The 18458-nt window shown below is 38.5% G+C and overlaps 3 protein-coding genes across 4 annotated transcripts; all 3 read left to right on the top strand.

The window, feature by feature from the left end:
- The first annotated feature begins 4095 nt into the window (after positions 1 to 4095).
- On the top strand, positions 4096 to 5857 carry LOC110774429 (Octicosapeptide/Phox/Bem1p family protein). Its single transcript, XM_021978961.2, has one exon. The coding sequence runs from the start codon at positions 4203 to 4205 to the stop codon at positions 5640 to 5642; it is 1440 nt and encodes a 479-aa protein (XP_021834653.2). The 5' UTR covers positions 4096 to 4202; the 3' UTR covers positions 5643 to 5857.
- Positions 5858 to 7713: 1856 nt separating this feature from the next.
- On the top strand, positions 7714 to 9185 carry LOC110774430 (bidirectional sugar transporter SWEET5-like; the record flags this gene model as incomplete). Its single annotated transcript, XM_021978962.2, has 5 exons — positions 7714 to 7838; positions 7942 to 8158; positions 8249 to 8410; positions 8599 to 8718; positions 8828 to 9185. Coding segments are annotated over 5 exons (753 nt in total), but the record flags the coding sequence as incomplete, so codon positions are not given.
- Positions 9186 to 10834: 1649 nt separating this feature from the next.
- Positions 10835 to 14709, top strand: LOC148292397 (uncharacterized). 2 transcript variants are annotated; one of them, XM_088246369.1, is made up of 8 exons: positions 10835 to 11621; positions 11705 to 11857; positions 11951 to 13101; positions 13186 to 13270; positions 13342 to 13437; positions 13536 to 13942; positions 14038 to 14203; positions 14475 to 14709. In XM_088246369.1, the coding sequence occupies exons 1-7, from the start codon at positions 10836 to 10838 to the stop codon at positions 14180 to 14182; spliced, it is 2823 nt and encodes a 940-aa protein (XP_088102495.1). In that variant the 5' UTR covers position 10835; the 3' UTR covers positions 14183 to 14203; positions 14475 to 14709. The 2 variants fall into 2 exon arrangements, with proteins under 2 accessions (XP_088102495.1, XP_088102494.1); XM_088246368.1 differs by having other exon boundaries at positions 14460 to 14709.
- The last annotated feature ends 3749 nt before the right edge of the window (positions 14710 to 18458 follow it).

Raw genomic sequence — 18458 nt, 5'->3', positions numbered from 1 at the left:
CTCAGTTATGGAGAAAAACAATCCCAACATCTGAACCAAACCAAGTTGCCCTCGGTTTTGTCATTAAAGTCGCGACGTTGGCGAGATTTCACTAGATCCCAACTCGTGGGGAAGTAAGATTACCGGATTCAATGATCCATGGTGCATGCAAGCAAAATGTCTACATCCCGACCGTTGGCGTAGGTTTAAAACATAGACGGAAGAGTGAATGAGAAGTAAGGCAGATGGAATTTCTTATCTCGGCAAAACAATTAGTTGAGGCAGGAAAACTGAAAGTAAAACTATTAGTCTATTTACTCATAACATTAGGATAAGAACTTCCAGATGCTACAACTTCTGTAGAAAGGGCATTCTATGATATGAACTTTATTAAGAACCGGCGGCGCAATTGAATGAGAGATCAATGAATAAATGATAGTTTGGTTGTATATATTGAGAAAAACATCTTCAATGACATTGATAATGACTTTATAGTCCAACTTTTTCAAAACATGAAAAACTCGTAGAGGACAAATGTAAATATATTTATTGTACATGTTATCAATTTTTATTTATTTATAGAAATTATGGGATTGCATTCATAATTCAGCAAAAAAGCCTAGCCACAAAGGGCCAATACAAGCTAGCCACAAAGGATCATTACAATAACGGAGCGATCTAACATCAAAATTAAAACAATATGAAGAGCTCCTCTACTAATTATCATGTAGGATTGAAGAAACTCTAGTATAGGCATCCCAACTAAGAGTGCAAACTCAAAACAACCAAAAACAGAGCAAGCTTGAAAAAACCAAGCCAAAACAATACAAATAAAACTCTCATAAAAAAGAGGTGAAAAATTCTCACAAAAGAAAAGGTGAAAACTACACAGAAAACACAAAGTGTCTTCGTAACTTATTCCAAACATGAAAAAATCTCAAAAAGGATGGTGGTTGAGATCCGTCACCAAAACGAATGTGGAGATCCAACACTGAGACGCATCCGCCTGTGATGAGTAGAGGAAAATCATTATAATTTGAAGAATAAGGGAAATCTTCTGTCTCTAAAAATTGGGGAAAAGAGGAGAAGGGAGGAAGGGAACAGTGACTTCCTCTCCCCTCAAAGTGAAAAAGGTTATAGAGTGTTTTTTAAGAGAGAAAGAGAGAAGGCTAAGGTTTTCGTTGTCCCATGTTATTAATTATTAAAGGCTGGAATTTTGCAGTTATATGTTGTATTTTATCTTTTTTACATAGAAAAAATTTTGAGTTTGCCGTTGAAGGGGATGTGGAGTTAAATTCGAATAGCATGATACTTTTGTAAGTGTTGGAAAGCACTGTCCACACATTGAATTTGAAACAAAAATATAATATTATTTCTGGAAAAAGTTTATGACCTTATGGTTATGGATTTTTTTTTAGTTTGTTTCTGGAAAATGATTATTATATTAATCTTACCTAGCGAAACATTAAATTAAACCCCTTCCTACTCTAGCTATGTATGAACATAAATAGGCAAAAATAGTATATAGCTTTTTGATGGCCAACATTCTAGGTATGGGTGTATAAATAGTAAATCTAGAATCAGCTAACCGATATCTAAATGAAAAATAATTATTTTATGATACTGAAATATGATCACGTAATATAATTCGTCCATGTGTTATAACGATTGGGTTAAGATTTCCCACTTTCGAGTTATAATATCAATTAATATCCATTTATATTACAACACATACACGAGTTATACATTTGGATCATACTATTACTACACTATAATTACTCTACTCAATGAGAGAGACTTTCATGCAACAGTGATAGCACCTTTAGCTATCTTCAGCTAATAGCACAATGACATGTGAGATAATTTTTTTACGTGTCATTGCATTATTCGCCTGAGTGCTATCTCTGTTACAAGAATTTTTTCGGGAAATTCACTATTATACCCAATATAAGAGCCCAAATTATATAAAAAAATCTTACATGAAATGGACTTTTTTTGGTCGGAAATATGAAATAGACTTTAGAAACACACCCAAAAGCCCATTTACAACATAACAAAAAGGCTTTTAACTTCTTTTAAATTACAAAACTATCATTGATTTCTTAAAACAAACACAATCCCAAAACCTCATAAAAAAAAGCTCAAAACACTCAATAGGGCATCAAAGTAATTTAATAATCAAAATTAAATTTAATAGAGCCAACTATCATTTTTTGAATTTTTTTTGGGTTTGTTTATAGAAATTAAATGATCTAGGGTTTATTTATAATTTTGATAACTAAGAATGGGTATATAACTAAATATCTCAAATTTTTTCAGCTACTAAATGTACCCTTTAGCCAATCAGCTAGAAGCCACGTCATGTTCAGTAGATTTTGATGAGATTATTGACATGGACACAAATAATATAGAAATGAACAGCACAGAATTTTTAATGAATTCAATGTACGAGAAATGAGCATACATTATTGTAGAAGGCCATGCCTCCACCATGCCCAAGAGAATCATGCCTAATGGACCTTTACGCCAGAAATGATATATTAATCAATTTGGATCAGACAACTCATATGATTGCATCTAATTTCTTCTACTGTTTTTATGGATCTGATCAAAACCCACTTGGATAAATCTAATTAATTTTAATGAATCTATTAAAGGAGAAGACTAATGTAAATGTGAAGCTTCTCGTACTTTGTGTCCACCCATGATAACTTTACACTCGCTAAAAATCTTGGCACAACTACACGACTCTCTCTTACAAGCTGCTTCTTGTTGTTGATGATGGAGGTATCAGAGCGGGTTAGCTCACGTGTGAAAGCCCAATGATTATACGTGCTCCATATCATCCAATATATATTGTCTACGAGTTAGGTTTGAAGGTTCGCCACACATGCGGGGGTGTATAAAGTCACACATTGGAGAGTTAGAAAACCTTACAATGACTTATATGGTGTTGAGCTACTCCCTCAATTGTCAATTGATTTTCAGATATAACCTCAACTTCCTTTAGTCTCCTTCTCCCCCAATCCTCCTCTCCTCCCATATATGTCAATGTGCAAAATTGTTAGCAGCGTAGATTTGAATATTTCTTGGAAAATGATTTTCCCACTTTTTGTGCTGAAAAGGCACCGATGGCAGCTTTTTTTCTTTTCTTGCAGAAGCGGTTGCTCAAAGCAATTCTAAGATAGTATGTAGAGAAGTATGCAAACTTTATTGTCTAGCCACATAATTATTTTCAAAATCTAGTAAGAGAATACCTCTTTTAGGTACAATTGAAGAGCCAACCTGCAGGAGAGGGTAGAAAATGTGACACTGCCATTGTCAATTAATATACACCATATTTTGAAATGAGAATTTCATAATTTTTTTTTTCTTCTCAAATTCCGGAAACAGTTATGAACTTAACTTGGGGCATGGTGAAGGCATGGTCATTGAAGTTCAAAGATGAGCATACATTGAATGGCTGCCATATTTTATTACTAAATTATTAATTTACTGTAAAAGAGCATATGCGCTCGTAAATTTTTATTCCTGACGTAAAAGAAGAACATGGGTGTTTTTTTTTTAATGACTTGAAGGATTAATGTTGTCTATTCTGACGTTTAAAAACTTACCTCTTATGAATAGTCCACCTTAATCCTTCAAATTTGAGACAACATCCATATTCTTCTTTCATTTCAAACGAGATCTAAGTCGTTTAACTAATCCAAGCTACTCTAGTCTAATTCTCTCCATATCAAACGCGGCATTAGAGTTTAGAGTTTAGAATTTAAAATTTAGGGTAAATATCAAATGTCTCCGTTCTCTTTCACTTTTTACTATTTCATTTGTTGAATATGTAACTTTCATCTTTCTTGAGATACATTCAATTGGCACTCACTGGCATTTGCAAAGAGAGACTCATCCTATTATTAGTCCAATCCCAGTCAACACATCACTCTCTTATCTCCTCTCCCTCTCTCTCTCTCTCTCTCTCTCTCCCCTGAATGCATGCTAGGTGACCCCCACCCCAACCCCAAAAGTCCATCCCCCACTCACATCACCATCCGCTACCCAATCTAACAACGCCACCTGTCCCAATCATCCTATTAAACGCCAAAACAAACAAAAATAAAAGACCGCCTAAGCCTTCTCCAACCCTCCCTCTTTCTTCTCCTCCTCCTCATCATGGACTCACAAATCCAGTGAATCACTCTCTCTCTCAAGCTCTCGTCGTCATAGCCATGGAGAACTACTCCTACAGCTCCTACCCGGAATCCGGCGACTCGTCCCCTCGCTCCCGCGAGATCGATTTCGAGAACCCTCCGCCATGGGACGTCGACCAAGCCAATTCGCAGGCCCAGAACTACAAAGTCAAGTTCATGTGCAGCTATGGCGGCAAGATCCTCCCCCGCCCGCACGACAACCAGCTCTGCTACGTCGGCGGTGAGACCAAGATACTCGCCGTCGATCGCGGCACCAAGTTCGCCGCCCTCGTCTCCAAGCTCTCCTCCCTCTCCGAAAACGACGTGTCGTTCAAGTACCAGCTCCCCGGCGAAGACCTCGACGCCTTGATCTCTGTCACCAACGACGACGACTTGGAGCACATGATGCACGAGTACGATCGCGTCTACCGGACTACCGCTAGGCCCGTCCGCATGAGATTGTTCCTCTTTAACGCCAGCCCTGACGGCGGATTCGGGTCGGATGGTGGAAGATCCGATAGGGATCGGTTCGTTGAAGCTCTAAATTCCAGTCCTGCCCAGGGACCCGACTCGAATTCCAAGCCTCCTGTACAAAATAACGTCGACTTTCTCTTCGGTTTGGAAAAGGGAGGTGTCCCTGCCGTCGTGCCGCCTCCTCCGCCCGCGGTGCCTACGGTACCGGAACACGTGGCTCCGCCACCAGAATTCCAGGTCAGGTCGGGTCATGGTGACCGGGTGATCGGGTCGGATCCGGTGGAGTTCCAGAGGCATTTGCAGAGGCTACAAATTGCAGAGCAAGATCATCAGCAGGCCATGTATCGGAGACAGGTTGACGAGAATATCGTCGGAGGGTACGGCGGCGGGGCGGGAGATTATTACGTACAGAAACTTCCAGAGAAGGCGCCTCCGGTGACGGTGGGGCCGCCGGCGGGGTACTGGGCGGAGAAGCAGGTCCCGAGTGTGGGGTTTCCAGGGACGGCCCCACCTGAACAGCCGATGTACATGATCACAGCCACCACCGGAAGCGGCGCTATGTATCACGCGCCGCCGCCAATGGTGCGACCGGTTACCGGCCCGCCCGGTCAAGGGTATTACCACATGCAGCCGCGGATGGGGTCTGAAGTTTACCGGGAACAGCCGGTGTACAATGTGATACCACAGCCTCAGCAGCCGCAGCAGCAGCAGCAGCCAAGTACTCTGCCACCGCAGCCTCAGCCAAGTACTCAGCCTCCGCAGCCGCCAAAATATGTGGCGACGTACGCCGAGGCGCCGCCGTATACTCAGATGGCGTACGATAGCGTGACGGGGAGGCAGGTGTACTATACTGCGCCAGGAGGTGGGGTTATGCAGCCACCGCAGCAGCAGCAGTCGTACCAAGCTATGGGTCCCCCGGCAGTTGGCGGTGAATTGCGAGTGGCTGGCGGGTTGAGCCAAGAGGGTAAGGTGGTGGGTTCAAAGCTTCCACAGACTTCTGTGTGATATTTAATTTTTAATAAAAATTACAATATGAATATATATATATATATATATATATATATATTATATAATATAAATAGATGAGATAAATTTGAAAGTTGGTTATGTTTCTGCTGGTCTCGTGTTTTGATAACATATGGTGGAAGTATTATTATTAGTTTTTGCTTTTTATTTTGTATGCTTTGTTCGAGAGAAAGATATTAATGGCTTTTGTGCTTTGTCTTGCTATTTATCTTTTTTGAGAAAAGAGCGATAGTATTATTGATAGAGGGAATAAGTAACAGTACCAAAAAAATCAAGGCGTGTTGTCGGGCGACTAAGCGAGTTTCTCTACATACACGGAAAATTTATCTTTTGAATTTGAAGCGTATATATTTATCTCCTTTTGGATTCATTTTTTGACATAAAATTTTTATTTGAAGCACATATATAGCCCTTTTTGGATCCATTTTTTAACATAAAATTTGGTTTGTTGTGTGCTTCTGTGCATTCACGAATACGGAGGGGTTAGTAATTTTCAATTTTCTCTCATGATTTTACTTTTTTCGTTGAACTTGTCAGTCAATGCCCTTTTTAATACAAAGCGTTAGCAGCTGCATTTGGCCAAAAACATTTAAAATGTTTATGTTCTTCAATAAATACTTGAATTTTCGACAAAAATTTCGACATTCTAATCAAAGTGCTTCTTCAGGTTAAAATAACCTTGTTTAAATGGGATTTGAATGAAAAACAAGAGGCTAGCTAAACCCTTTTCCTTTTTGCCTTTAAAAAAATGTATTACTTGAAAACAAATACAACAAAACGACTTTCGTTCATTTGCAAATAATGTGCATTAATAATAATAAATAAATAAATAAATAAATAAATAAAGCAAAATATGTAAGCATCAACGTTAGGAAATCCTACAATTATTTGAGTTGCATCTTTTCTATCTCTGTTGGTGTATGTGTCGACGTGTGGAGGTTTAGTTAGCTGTTGGACAACAATGAAAGAGACCTCCCTCTATAAATATGTAACAGCTCGAATTTCCATAGACAGGTGTGCATTTTCCCGGGAAACAAACAGCAATGATCAGCCCCACTTGCCACCCTCTTTCTTTGAATTCAAGCATAAGCATGGACGGGTCCTTTTCTTATCTTATTTTCCTAGCAACTTCATCATCATCCCCACACTAGGAAGTCGTCACTGTTGGTTGACATATTTTAACAAGGGCAGGAAAATTTAATGGTTTTGACCAATTGGCTGCAGCTACATGTTGTATTAGGTTATCATCCTTTTTTTTATTTTTTACTTTTTATCCTTAATTCTGATACTTCGTTATTTCTACGCCGCTTAGTTATCGGTAGGTTTTTACTTTTTGACAAAGTGATATTCTAAACTGCTTTAATGTACGAAAAGGAGAATCAAACTCGATTCGTAAAGCATGATGGAGCTAAGATTTAAAGTTTGAGGGGCCAGAAAATATAAGCGAAAGTATACAAATTATATTAACATTGGAGACAAAATTCCGTGGGAAAAAATAGCAAAGCCTTTTCAAAACAAAATGATCATATCTGTTGTAACAAAAAAGATCAGGAGCTTCACCCAAAATCGCTGTCTTGTCTTGCACCATGTGTTCTCTATCTTTTACATCTCTGTGAACAATCTTTTGCGAGTTTAGGCATTTGACAACCACATAACAGATAATAACATTACTTCCCCAGCCCAGCCACCTGATCTAACAATACAACACTTTGAGGCAGGTCACTTACACCCATATGTGTCACATTTTGTTGTGGATTGGCTAAAAATAAATTTGTAATTCAGAATGGCCCTTTAAATAATTCTAAGTTTTCAATGTAAACCGCATCAAAGTCTTCATATCATCTCTGTTCTTACGACATAAAAAAAATCCTCGTTTTGTGTAACGATCAAGGAAACATCTGCCGCATTTTGATTATCCGCTAAACGTAGAAATGGTGAATGTAGAAACGATCAGAATCATTGTAGGCATTATCGGTCAGTTATTTGTTTAGTGCTTCCGTTTATTTTCCTCTATTTTCATTCTTGCTCTTTGCCATTACTATTTTGGTGACACTACTACACTGGTGAGAAATATACGATTATTTCTACTCACATTTATCTTACCTATACTGTTTTTTCTTGTTCCTTTTTTCTCATAGGTAATGTCATCTCTTTCTTTTTGTTTACCTCCCCATTGTAAGCTCTAGCTCCTTTCTCTTTGTCTTTATCTTTTTCTGTTCTCTAATCTATGCATTTGCGAAGATCTTATGTTATGTGATGAATTATGAAAATACTGCAGCCCAACATTTGTGAAAATAATCAAGCAAAAATCAGTAGGAGAATTCAAGGCGGATCCTTATGTAGCAACATTGCTCAACTGTGCTATGTGGTGTTTCTATGGCATGCCCTTTGTCCATCCTGATAGCGTTCTTGTCATTACAATCAACGGCTGTGGATTCGTTATCGAACTCATCTACATTGCCATCTTCTTAACATACTCTTCTAACGCAAAACGCGTAAGTAATACTACTAAGAAGTGAAATATCATGAGCTATGGAATGCTAATACCTTATTAAAACTACCATATATCCTTATTTCCTTTGCAGCGAAGGATCCTTATTGCTCTTCTGGTTGAAGTTATCTTCTTTGCTGTTGTGGTTTTCGTCACCCTGCACTTTTTCCATACCACTAAAGGCCGGTCTATGATAATTGGCATCTTGTGCATTGTCTGCAACATCATTATGTATGCCTCACCCTTGACAATCGTGGTATGTAGAAATAAGTCATTTCCATATATTATTAGATATTGCATGTCTTAAATATTTTTTGGTCGGAATCGAGAGACACACAAAAAACCACATAATTTGACACACATTTTTAACTTTTGAATGAATCATCATCTAAGGGTAGAAAATCATTCACCACGGCTTTATATATCTTACTTTTTGGGTGGCAGAAAATGGTCATCAAGACAAAAAGTGTGAAATATATGCCGTTTACCCTCTCTCTTGCTAACTTATGCAATGGAATTGTCTGGCTCATCTATGCACTCATCAAATTTGATCCCTACATTTTGGTAATTCTCTATACATTTTTGTTGTTTCAAGTACGTACACGTTTATTTAATTATTTTTATTTTAAAAAAGAGGAGTGAATAATCATTTTTCTTTGAAAATTTTTGGCAGGTTCCCAATGGTTTGGGATCAATTTCTGGGTTGGTGCAGCTCATCCTATATGCCACCTACTACAAGACCACCAACTGGGATGAGGAGGATGAAAAGCCGAAATCTGAGGTTCAACTCTCAAATGTTTAGAAACGTGAAAGAGGCTCTTGTTGCTTCAATTCTTGAACTTTCTTATGTCCAACCAATTCTTGAGATTTATTCATTTTTCTTGTTTACAACCCACATCAATACCACTTGAGCTATACAGACTACAGCCTAGTGAATTCCCAAATTTTGAGGGAATTATAATTTTCAGCCGTGGTCATAAGAAATAATTTATTTTTTTCCCGATTCATTGTGCTTTTCATTTGTCTCTAGTTCATTTGGATCAATTATTCCACAGAAGTGATTTTTAAACCTTTTACCATACGAGTTGGGATTTCAAAATTGTCAAAATAATCACTTATGGCTCAAAATAAGCAATGCTAAACGGCAGTGAGTTGGTATTTTCCGGTTGAAGAAGTCAAAAGAAAGGCCTTCATATTACCCACATGATCGTTTCCTTTTTAACTTAGGTCAGACTATAATGAGTGGAAAGTTATGAGTGGTAAGTTATAAGGGGTTCACTTTATAGCCATCAGATCAATCCAAAGGCTAGGGAGAATTGAGATAAAGTTTTGCAATCGGGTAGGTGAGGAACCCAAACCCGAATTTAATATCCAGCATTGAAGTTGGTCCCAAAAAAAAAAAAAAAAGAGGCAAGTTCGAAGTTTGAACAGAAAAAATCAATTCGAAGTTTGAACAGAAAAAACCCATCACTCTAAAACCCATAGCTCTGAATCAATTCGAAGTTTGAACAGAAAAAACCCATCACTCTAAAACCCATAGCTCTGAGAAACTGCTAAGCTCTGAGAAAAGGTTGAAGGCAACGATTAACGACGGTTGAAGGAAACGGTTGAACGCAGCGCAACTCCATTCTCTAAACCCTGAAAAAGTATTTATTTTCAGTGGAAGGGGAAGTGGCGAAGCAGTGGAAGGGGAAGGAGAGAAGCCGTATTTGTTGGAAGTGAAAGGTTCCATTTGTGGAGCAAAGCCGCACAAAGACCCCGCACAGACACCTTGCGATTGTTCAATAACCAATATTTGGTGAGTAATTTATGGAATTTGAGTTTAGGGTTAGAGTAAAGGTTTTCCCCAATTTGTACCATCAATGTTGTTGGATTTGGCATCTCTTCCTTGTGCTTCACTTGCATGTTAATTTTTGCTTGTGTATATGTTAAAAAATGAATGAAAATCAAGTCAACAACATGTTAATAACATGTCAATAACATATCAATAATGATATGAATAAGATAATGGTGTTGAATTGGAGGAGACCCTGAAGTCAATAACATGCCAATAACATATCTCTGGCGCTATAATATATATATTTTTTGAAATAAATATTATTTCCCTTGTTGCTAAATTTGCCTGTGAAAAATGAGAAGATATAATAATAAAGTCATGAATAAAAGTGCAAAGCATTTGAAATGAAGGTTGATCCATGATCATAGTAGCTCACTGAAGAAAAAGCTAGAAAGAAAGAAGGATGTGGCAATGGCTTAGCAAGCAGATAGCAGAGCAAATTCTTTGCTTTGCTTCCTTCCACTATCTTTCTTATTTATTTATTTATTTTGTGTTGTGTATGAGATGACAATAATTGTCATGTGTGTGAAGTGCAGAACTTGCCTAGATTGCACTCACACTCACTCATGCATCAACCATTGATTGGAGTTTGTATCCAAAAATAAAATACATGCTATTGGTTGTAATTCACAGAATCATTGCATTAACAGGTATTTGCACAAAATTTGTCATATTGCTTTGATGATGTTAAAGGCTGTGATCAGTAATCCCTATGCGCATGTACTTCATAAAATTTGTAATGTGCCTGGTTGACTAGTTATGTAAATACTAAATACCAATATGATTGTGCAAATACGTGGTGGTAGTATATGTGTTAACGTTATTTCATCTTGCATTTTAGGAAATGGGATCCAACGTGCAGCTGGTATGGCCAGAGTCAGAGGCATATGCGTCACGGGTGAACAACTGCTCACATGCAAATTCAACCCTAGCTGCAATTCGAGCGAAGTTGAGTGCGGAACAATTAGAACAATTCAAGACATCATGCTTTGGCCATCTTCTGAATATAGACAAGATTCAGTTTAGCGGGCAGATTGTGCATGGAGTTGTGTTGCGTCGAGTCGCGGGGCAGGGTGTGAAAGACTTGGATGGACTGAGTTTCTTAATAGGGTGCGACGTTGCTCAGTTTACTCGTCAGGATTTCTGTTTGATCTCGGGGCTTCGTTTTGGGGAAGTGCCTGAAGTTTCTAGTGGAGAAAGTGCTGAAATTAGACTTCAGAAAAGATATTTTATAGACGAAGGAATTACATGTAATGCTTTAGAAGAAGCATTTATGAGGTGCAAAGAGAGAGATGACGTCTACAAGCTAGCTCTTGTTTACTTTGCTGAGTTAGTGGTTTTGGGAAGGGACAAGCATTTGAACATCAATGTAAATTACCTGACCCTTGTAGAGGACTTGGATGCGTTCAACAGGTATCCGTGGGGTTCGGTGTCGTTTGACAAAACCCAAGACAGTCTATTTTCTGCACCAACAAAGTATATGAAAAGCTTTGAAAATGAAGAGGGAAGAGAGAAGGGGAAAAGTAAGGTAACGGGAACAAGCCGGAAAAATGAGAAGGGCAAGAAGCATAAGCATGGTGAAGTGCAAAGGGGTGGGTGGAGTTTTAAAGGTTTCACGTATGCTTTCCAGGTACATGGTAATAATGTTCATGTCAGTTATGCTTTGTGAACTTTAAAACTTAAATAATGACTTTTGTCCTGTGAATTGTGTAGATTTGGGTATATGAATTAATTCCTAGAATGGTGGACCTGAATTACTGCAAGGTTGTTGATCCAACAGCTGTCCCGCGTATTTTGCGATGGAGAACGACTACGTCTATGCCCGAGATGAGGAAGTTGAACAATTATTTTTTCCAGAGCAAAGAGGTTTGGTTTGCAGCCCTTGAAACTATTTATAAGATTCAATGAAATTATTAAGTAGAATGATTGAATATGAATATTGTCTGTATTCTGAAACAGTCAGTTCAGTTGCGGGCGCTACGTCCGAGTGAAGAGGAAATGAGACAATCATATTGGAGTTGGCCACAGGATCGCCCTGCTGTTGTCTCGGCAGAGTCAATTCCTTCTTCATGTGCTGATCTTGATGAGTTGAACAAGCTGGTAAGCTTGTTGAGGTCCGAGTTGTTTCAAGTAAAGCGGGAAAATGACGTCCTTGAGTTAAAGGTCATACGGATGGAAAAACTTTTGGACCACTGTTTAGGTCCTCAGTTTGAGCAGGAAGTAAGGAGGGACCTAGCTTTACTGAAAGAGAGGACGAATCGTTGTGCCATCTCACATCTATTTACGGGATCTGACGAAATGGATGATAGTGAATGGGATGAAGGGCCAAGTAACAGATATGAGGGAGAGGAAAAGGACGAGGAGGGGATTGAAGGGGGTGAAGTGCAAAGAAAACCAAGTGAGGTAGAGGAAGCGCAAAGGAAAAGAAAAGAGGGAGAGCAAGTGAAAATAAAAAGCAGCAAGGGAGAGGAAGCGCAAAGAAAGAGCAGTGAGGGAGAGGAAGTGAAAAGAAAAAGCAATGAGGGAGAGGAACTGCAAAGAAAGAGCAGTGAGGGAGAGGAAGTGAAAAGAAAAAATAGTGAGGGAGAGGAACTGCAAAGAAAAAGCAGTGACGGAGGGGAACTGCAAAGAAAAAGCAGTGACGGAGGGGAACTGCAAAGAAAAAGCAGTGATGGAGAGGATCCGCAAAGAAAAAGAAGGGAGGGCAAGGAAGTGAAAAGTAAAAAAAGTGAGGAAAAGGAAGTGCAAATAAAGGAATGTGAGGAAGCGGATGATGAAGTTGTTTTGGTTTGTGATGACATTGGTGAGAGCACGGCGGGGACAACTGTTGAGTTTAATCTCGGGGATATTGATTTGGATCAACCTACAGCTGTGCTATCTGAGTTGAACGTTTGGTTGAATGATAAAGGTAAAGCTGTGGAACAAGGGGTCCAATTACGAAAGAGAAAGAGGATTATTCCTATGTGGAAGATCATTGAAGCTAGTGAATTGGTGAAAAAAACTGTGCCAGAGACAACCCGACTTCGGATGTTAGACCCAATGAAGGCGATTCCGCATGATGATATGGTGAAATTGCTGAAACTTTGTTGGGAATGGCGCCTTAACCCAAAGTAAGTCCCTTGTTTTTTGAGATAGAAGGCATTAGTGTATATATTTTTAAATTGTTGTGATCTAAAACTTTGTTATATTCACAGTTTAGTGATGCAATTTGGCCACGTGGAAGCTGAGATTGAATTCTTCGCTTCCCTCGTAAAAGCTGACGGTTGGCTGACAGGAGATGTAAGTTTAATTTATTATGCATTTGTTTTAATGTACATAGATTATGAGATTGACTAGAAAAACATGTGCAGCACATTGATTTGGGGTTGTATCTCATCCGGAAGCGACAACAAGATTTGGAGGTTGTAGAAATATCGAACTGGACAACGACCGATGTATTTTTCATGGTATGTCATAGGGCTTGACCAAGTGCAGTTAATAATTACAAATTATCCATACTTGCTTTGTGGAGGTGTTTAACCATTGATTGTTTTCTATTTCACAGAATCACATCCATACTTGCTTTGTGGATAATAAAAGAAAAAAAGAGCAGGCTGGGTGGAAAATTAGAAACAGTTTAGTGAACGTTGTAAATGGCAAGGTTCCGGCGTGTGGGGTGGATTGGCAGAACGTGTATAAGGTGTATGCCCCTTGTATGTTGACGAAGCATAAGCATTGGGTGGCTCTAATGATTGATCTGGTTAAGTGTGAAATCAAAGTGTACGATTCAATGGTTTCAGTTATTCCAGATGAGATGTTAAAGGAAGAACTCGCCCCGCTTTCAATTACGATTCCAAATCTTCTCAACTCCATCGACTTTTATGAAGAAGGTGTTTACGCAAACGACTGCAGCAGAGATTGGTGGTGTCCATGGCCAATAGAACGTGTGGATGTTCCACAACAATCTAATCAGTGAGCACAACTTTTTCTTTAATTTTATTACTTGAAATTGTCAATTACGTTACAATGTCATTACTTGAATTGATCGAGTTCTTGATTTGCTTCAGAGGCGATTGTGGCATGTTTGTGTTGAAGTACATTGAGCTTTTGAGCGCTGAGATTCCGTTAGCTACTTGCACCGCGCAGAACATGCCCTTTTTCCGGTTGAAGTTGGCTGCAGAGATATTACGGGGAGATGCTTACATGCCATGATAGTGGTTGAAATGGGTTCAGGTACGTGATGATTAAATTGGTTTTGGAAATCTCCAATTTGAAAGTCATGTAAATACACAATACAGATCCACGGCTCCTTTTTGAATTCTACCTCTGCTCCTCAATTCTTCTTCGTCTTTCTCAATCTTAGTGTATTTTTGTACATAATTTTAAGTTTAAGTTATTGGACAACAATTAGAACCAAAATATTATTATAGCGGATGCATGCTTTCATTTTGATTAGTGTGATACTACGCTACGTTTATTCTCATATTAGGCTAAATGTATATAGTAGCTGGATGCAGAGCATGGACAGAAAAATGAAGAATCTGAAATGGAGATGCAGAGGCTTAGTGAGGAGAAAAGTAAATGGATCTGTAAATCTAGTGCACGTGGGCAAATGTAAATGGATAGGCATATGCGTTTTTGAAGTTAGGCACATGCCATTCCCATACATAGAATGTGCATCTGGAGTGTAAAGTTTTTTTGGATTTAATGAAACAAACATCTCTGTAATATTGCCCTAACTCCTTCACGACATAACCTTAACCAAACTGCATTGAATTGGGATTGGAAGACTGCATATGTGAACAATGACTGATGGCTTTTTAAAGTGTATTACATTATTGCAAAGTAATATGTCATGATTTATCCAAGCCACCATTCCAAATATCACATCCCAATCTTTAAGCCGTTCACCATGCCTTAACTTAATCGCAATGGGTTGCGTGTGTATTGATTGTAATTCTGTAAGGGAAATAGGCGGCTATGCCCTCGCCTCCAATGTTTTATTCAACCATGCCCTCTTTATAGAAACACATGCGATATACATGCAGTAACCCTTCAGTAAACATTCAGTAAACCGTCAATAAACCTCAATAAAACTTCAATAAACATTTCCCATCTGCAATGCTATAAAAACTTCCTATTGGTTCCGTACCGCCCATCGGGTTTGAATCCCTCTTTCCTTTATAATCGGTTAATAAATTCGTTGATTTTCTTTATTTTATTGGTCTTGGGCAACTCAGTAGCATAAAAGTAATGTATATTGGTGCATCTATATTGCTTGTCTATTGCGTCTATATTGCTTGTCTATTGCGTGCATAGCGTACATTTATTGCGTGTGTATTGATTGTTTATTGCTTACGAAGGAAATAAACAACAATACACAGGCAACAGACAAGCAATATACACGCAATACACATGCAATCTATACGCAATAGACATGCAATATACATCAGTCCCTAATTTCACCATCCATAAGGGAGTCGTATCGATTAGGAAATTCTACTGAATAGTTGTTCTTCCTACTAATAAACAATCAATAAACCTTCAATAAACATTCAATATCGGACAATAACATGCGAAATACATGCAGTAAACAATCAATAAACCTTCAATAAACATCCAATATCCGATAAATAACATGCGATACAGATGCAGTAAACAATCAATAAACCTTCAATAAACATCCAATATCCGATAAATAACATGCGATACAGATGCAGTACACAATCAATAAACCTTCAATAAACATCCAATATCCGATAAATAACATGCGATACAGATGCAGTAAACAATCAATAAACCTTCAATAAACATCCAATATCCGATAAATAACATGCGATACACATGCAGTAAACAATCAATAAACCTTCAATAAACATCCAATATTCGCGCTATAACATGCGATATACATGCAGTAAACAATCAATAAACCTTTAGTATACGCCAATAAACAATCTACCTATTTCAAGAACAATAATTTAAACTCAATGCCAATCCACCTATTTCAAGAACAAATATTACAAAATGGGTTTGAAAACTCATTGGTGGTGCGTGCAACATGTCTTTTTGGGGAGAACTTTTACAATCCTTGAAACTGTGCACTTAATTGGTCATTAAAAGAACAAATAATATTAAAATTGATAAAAGTAATAAAACTAATACCAAGTCCTTAATGGACTTCAGCATATTCAGCACCGTAGCATCATACGTGTCATCTGGCTGTTCTGCTTGAGCGGAAGTTACATCAACCCATTCAAATCCATTGCAACTGGTGGCTCCCTAATTGCAGGCATCATATATGCAAAATAATTGTGTCAGAGTTAGACCAAGGTTTTTTTCACCCACATACATATTCTGGAAATGAAAACTTACATAGGAGGTTAGGCACTTCCAAAATGGCTTCCCTCGATTTTTGTCTGATTTTGAAACCCGAAGCACCATTGCAGCTCCACAGTACGGACACCTCTTTGTTTGAGCGGGAGATGAAGACGAAGACATGTTGAATCTTCTCACTTGTACCTTTTCTCACTTAGATCTTCTCACTGAAACCTCTTTGGAATCATACCTTCTCACTCAGATCTTCTCACTCAAACCTCTTCGGACTCAGAGCTCTCTCATCTCTGCCCAAATGCGATTATATCCTCTTTTCTGTCTGTGGGTGGGTTGGGCATGCTTTCGACACATGTACCGTCAGATATGGGGCACAAACCAATATAATATTTAACTACCAAAACCCAATATGAAAATGGAGGGAAAACTGCCCTAAACCCTATATTATTTTCATTATATTTCATTAAACCAACTAGTTGGATAAACATCCATCACATTTTAATAACATTACTACTATATTTCGGTGTGGGAAAATGAAAAGTTATGTGATGGGACGTTCTGTGACTAGTCAGTAATCCGTCACATTTGTTTCATTGACATAAAAAGGGCGGGAAAATCCTAAAATTGCCTATGCATATAGGTTCTTAATTTACTTTTTGACTGTCTGACTTTGCATTTCGATGACATTTTCCTTCTCTTTTGTTTTTCTCTAGTTTTAGGGTGTTGGTTCAGTTTCTTTAAAAAGGGTCAAGTGAGAAAAACCTCAAGTGGAAACACATTTTCCAAACGGTACAACAAACACACCCTATAACAGAACCAAAACCCCATCTATTCTCATTTCTCCCCTCTTCCACTCCTCAAATCGTTCCATTCCAAAAAAATAGAAACACATGAATTCCAAATATTTCACTACAGTCGGAGGAAAGAGAAGGAAGCATATCCATTTGGAGATGCCCCAAGCCTTCATCCCGGAGTTGGCTTGGTTTAAAGTGATGTTATACGTGGCAACCCAATCTTCGGAAGATCTCTTCCGTATGGCATCTGTGTGCCCATTATTCCGGACGTTGGCAAACACTCCACAAGTGTGGAACACCATTTCAATGGCTAAGTACCCAGACCATCCTAGCTGGTACCATGCTAATCCTGCGGTCCAGCTTTTCTTGCAACAATGCAGAGCTTGCGAGAACCCTGAGTCGATATTTAGAGAGGCGTTCGAAGTGTTTTTCATGCATGGTAACGTGGAAGCGTTGTATGGGATGCGCATCGCAGCCACGGCAGGCCATATGGAAGCGGCATATATAGTTGGACTTCTTGGCATGTCTGGAATTGGTCAGTCAAAAGAGGATGCATTAGAATTTTTGTGTTCTTTGAATCAACGTAACAACATTGATATGAAAGGAACCAGGGATGCTTTGAGACGAAGATTAAGCCGAGTTTGGAATGTTGCAAGACATATTGTAGATATGTTTTACTATGGGAAGATTAAGTTCAATCATTGCAGCGCTTGTAACAACAACGAATGGTGTTTTGTTATTGAAGGCTGGCCTACTGAAGCAAAGATAAATCCTTCGTTCTGGACTTGTTGCAATCGATGCAAATGGCACCGTGAGAGTGTTTTTTGGTTCAAGGTAATGCGTGTGTATGTTGTGCCAGGGAATCTGTTGCGTAAATACAGCTGCACCAAAATGGATTAAGCTGCATCCTCAACTTGTGATACTCGCAAGTGCACGAACCGTTGGTAGTTTAGCATATGTAAGTGCGAGGTCGATTCCACAGGGATTGGTGATTGAATGATCCAATTTAGTTTCCCTACACAAAACAGAAATGAAAAAGAAAGGAAATAAATAAAACAAGGAAGAAAGAAATAACTAACTCAAGCAGATAAGTTCCCAAGTTCAATTAGATTAATGGATTGATTCTAGCTAAAGTATGATTAAGCCATGGTGTGTGGTCATAACCTTGTGTTCCTAATTCCCTAATTTGATCATTTGTTGTCTAACCTAAAATTAAGCATTAGGAACCCATTAAGCATAGAAGAACAATTTAAACAACCAAGCATGTATCTAATCCCTGTTGTCGAATGTCCATACATACTCTTCCTATTCATAGTTCAATTCGAATTAAAGCATGGTGTATACTCTTAATTCAAACCAAGATA

This window comes from Prunus avium, chromosome 8, assembly GCF_965620075.1.
Source record: "Prunus avium chromosome 8, drPruAviu1.hap1.1, whole genome shotgun sequence".
Taxonomy (NCBI): domain Eukaryota; kingdom Viridiplantae; phylum Streptophyta; class Magnoliopsida; order Rosales; family Rosaceae; genus Prunus; species Prunus avium.
The sequence above is the reverse complement of the archived record's forward strand: the minus strand, read 5'-3'. Positions and strand labels throughout refer to the sequence as shown.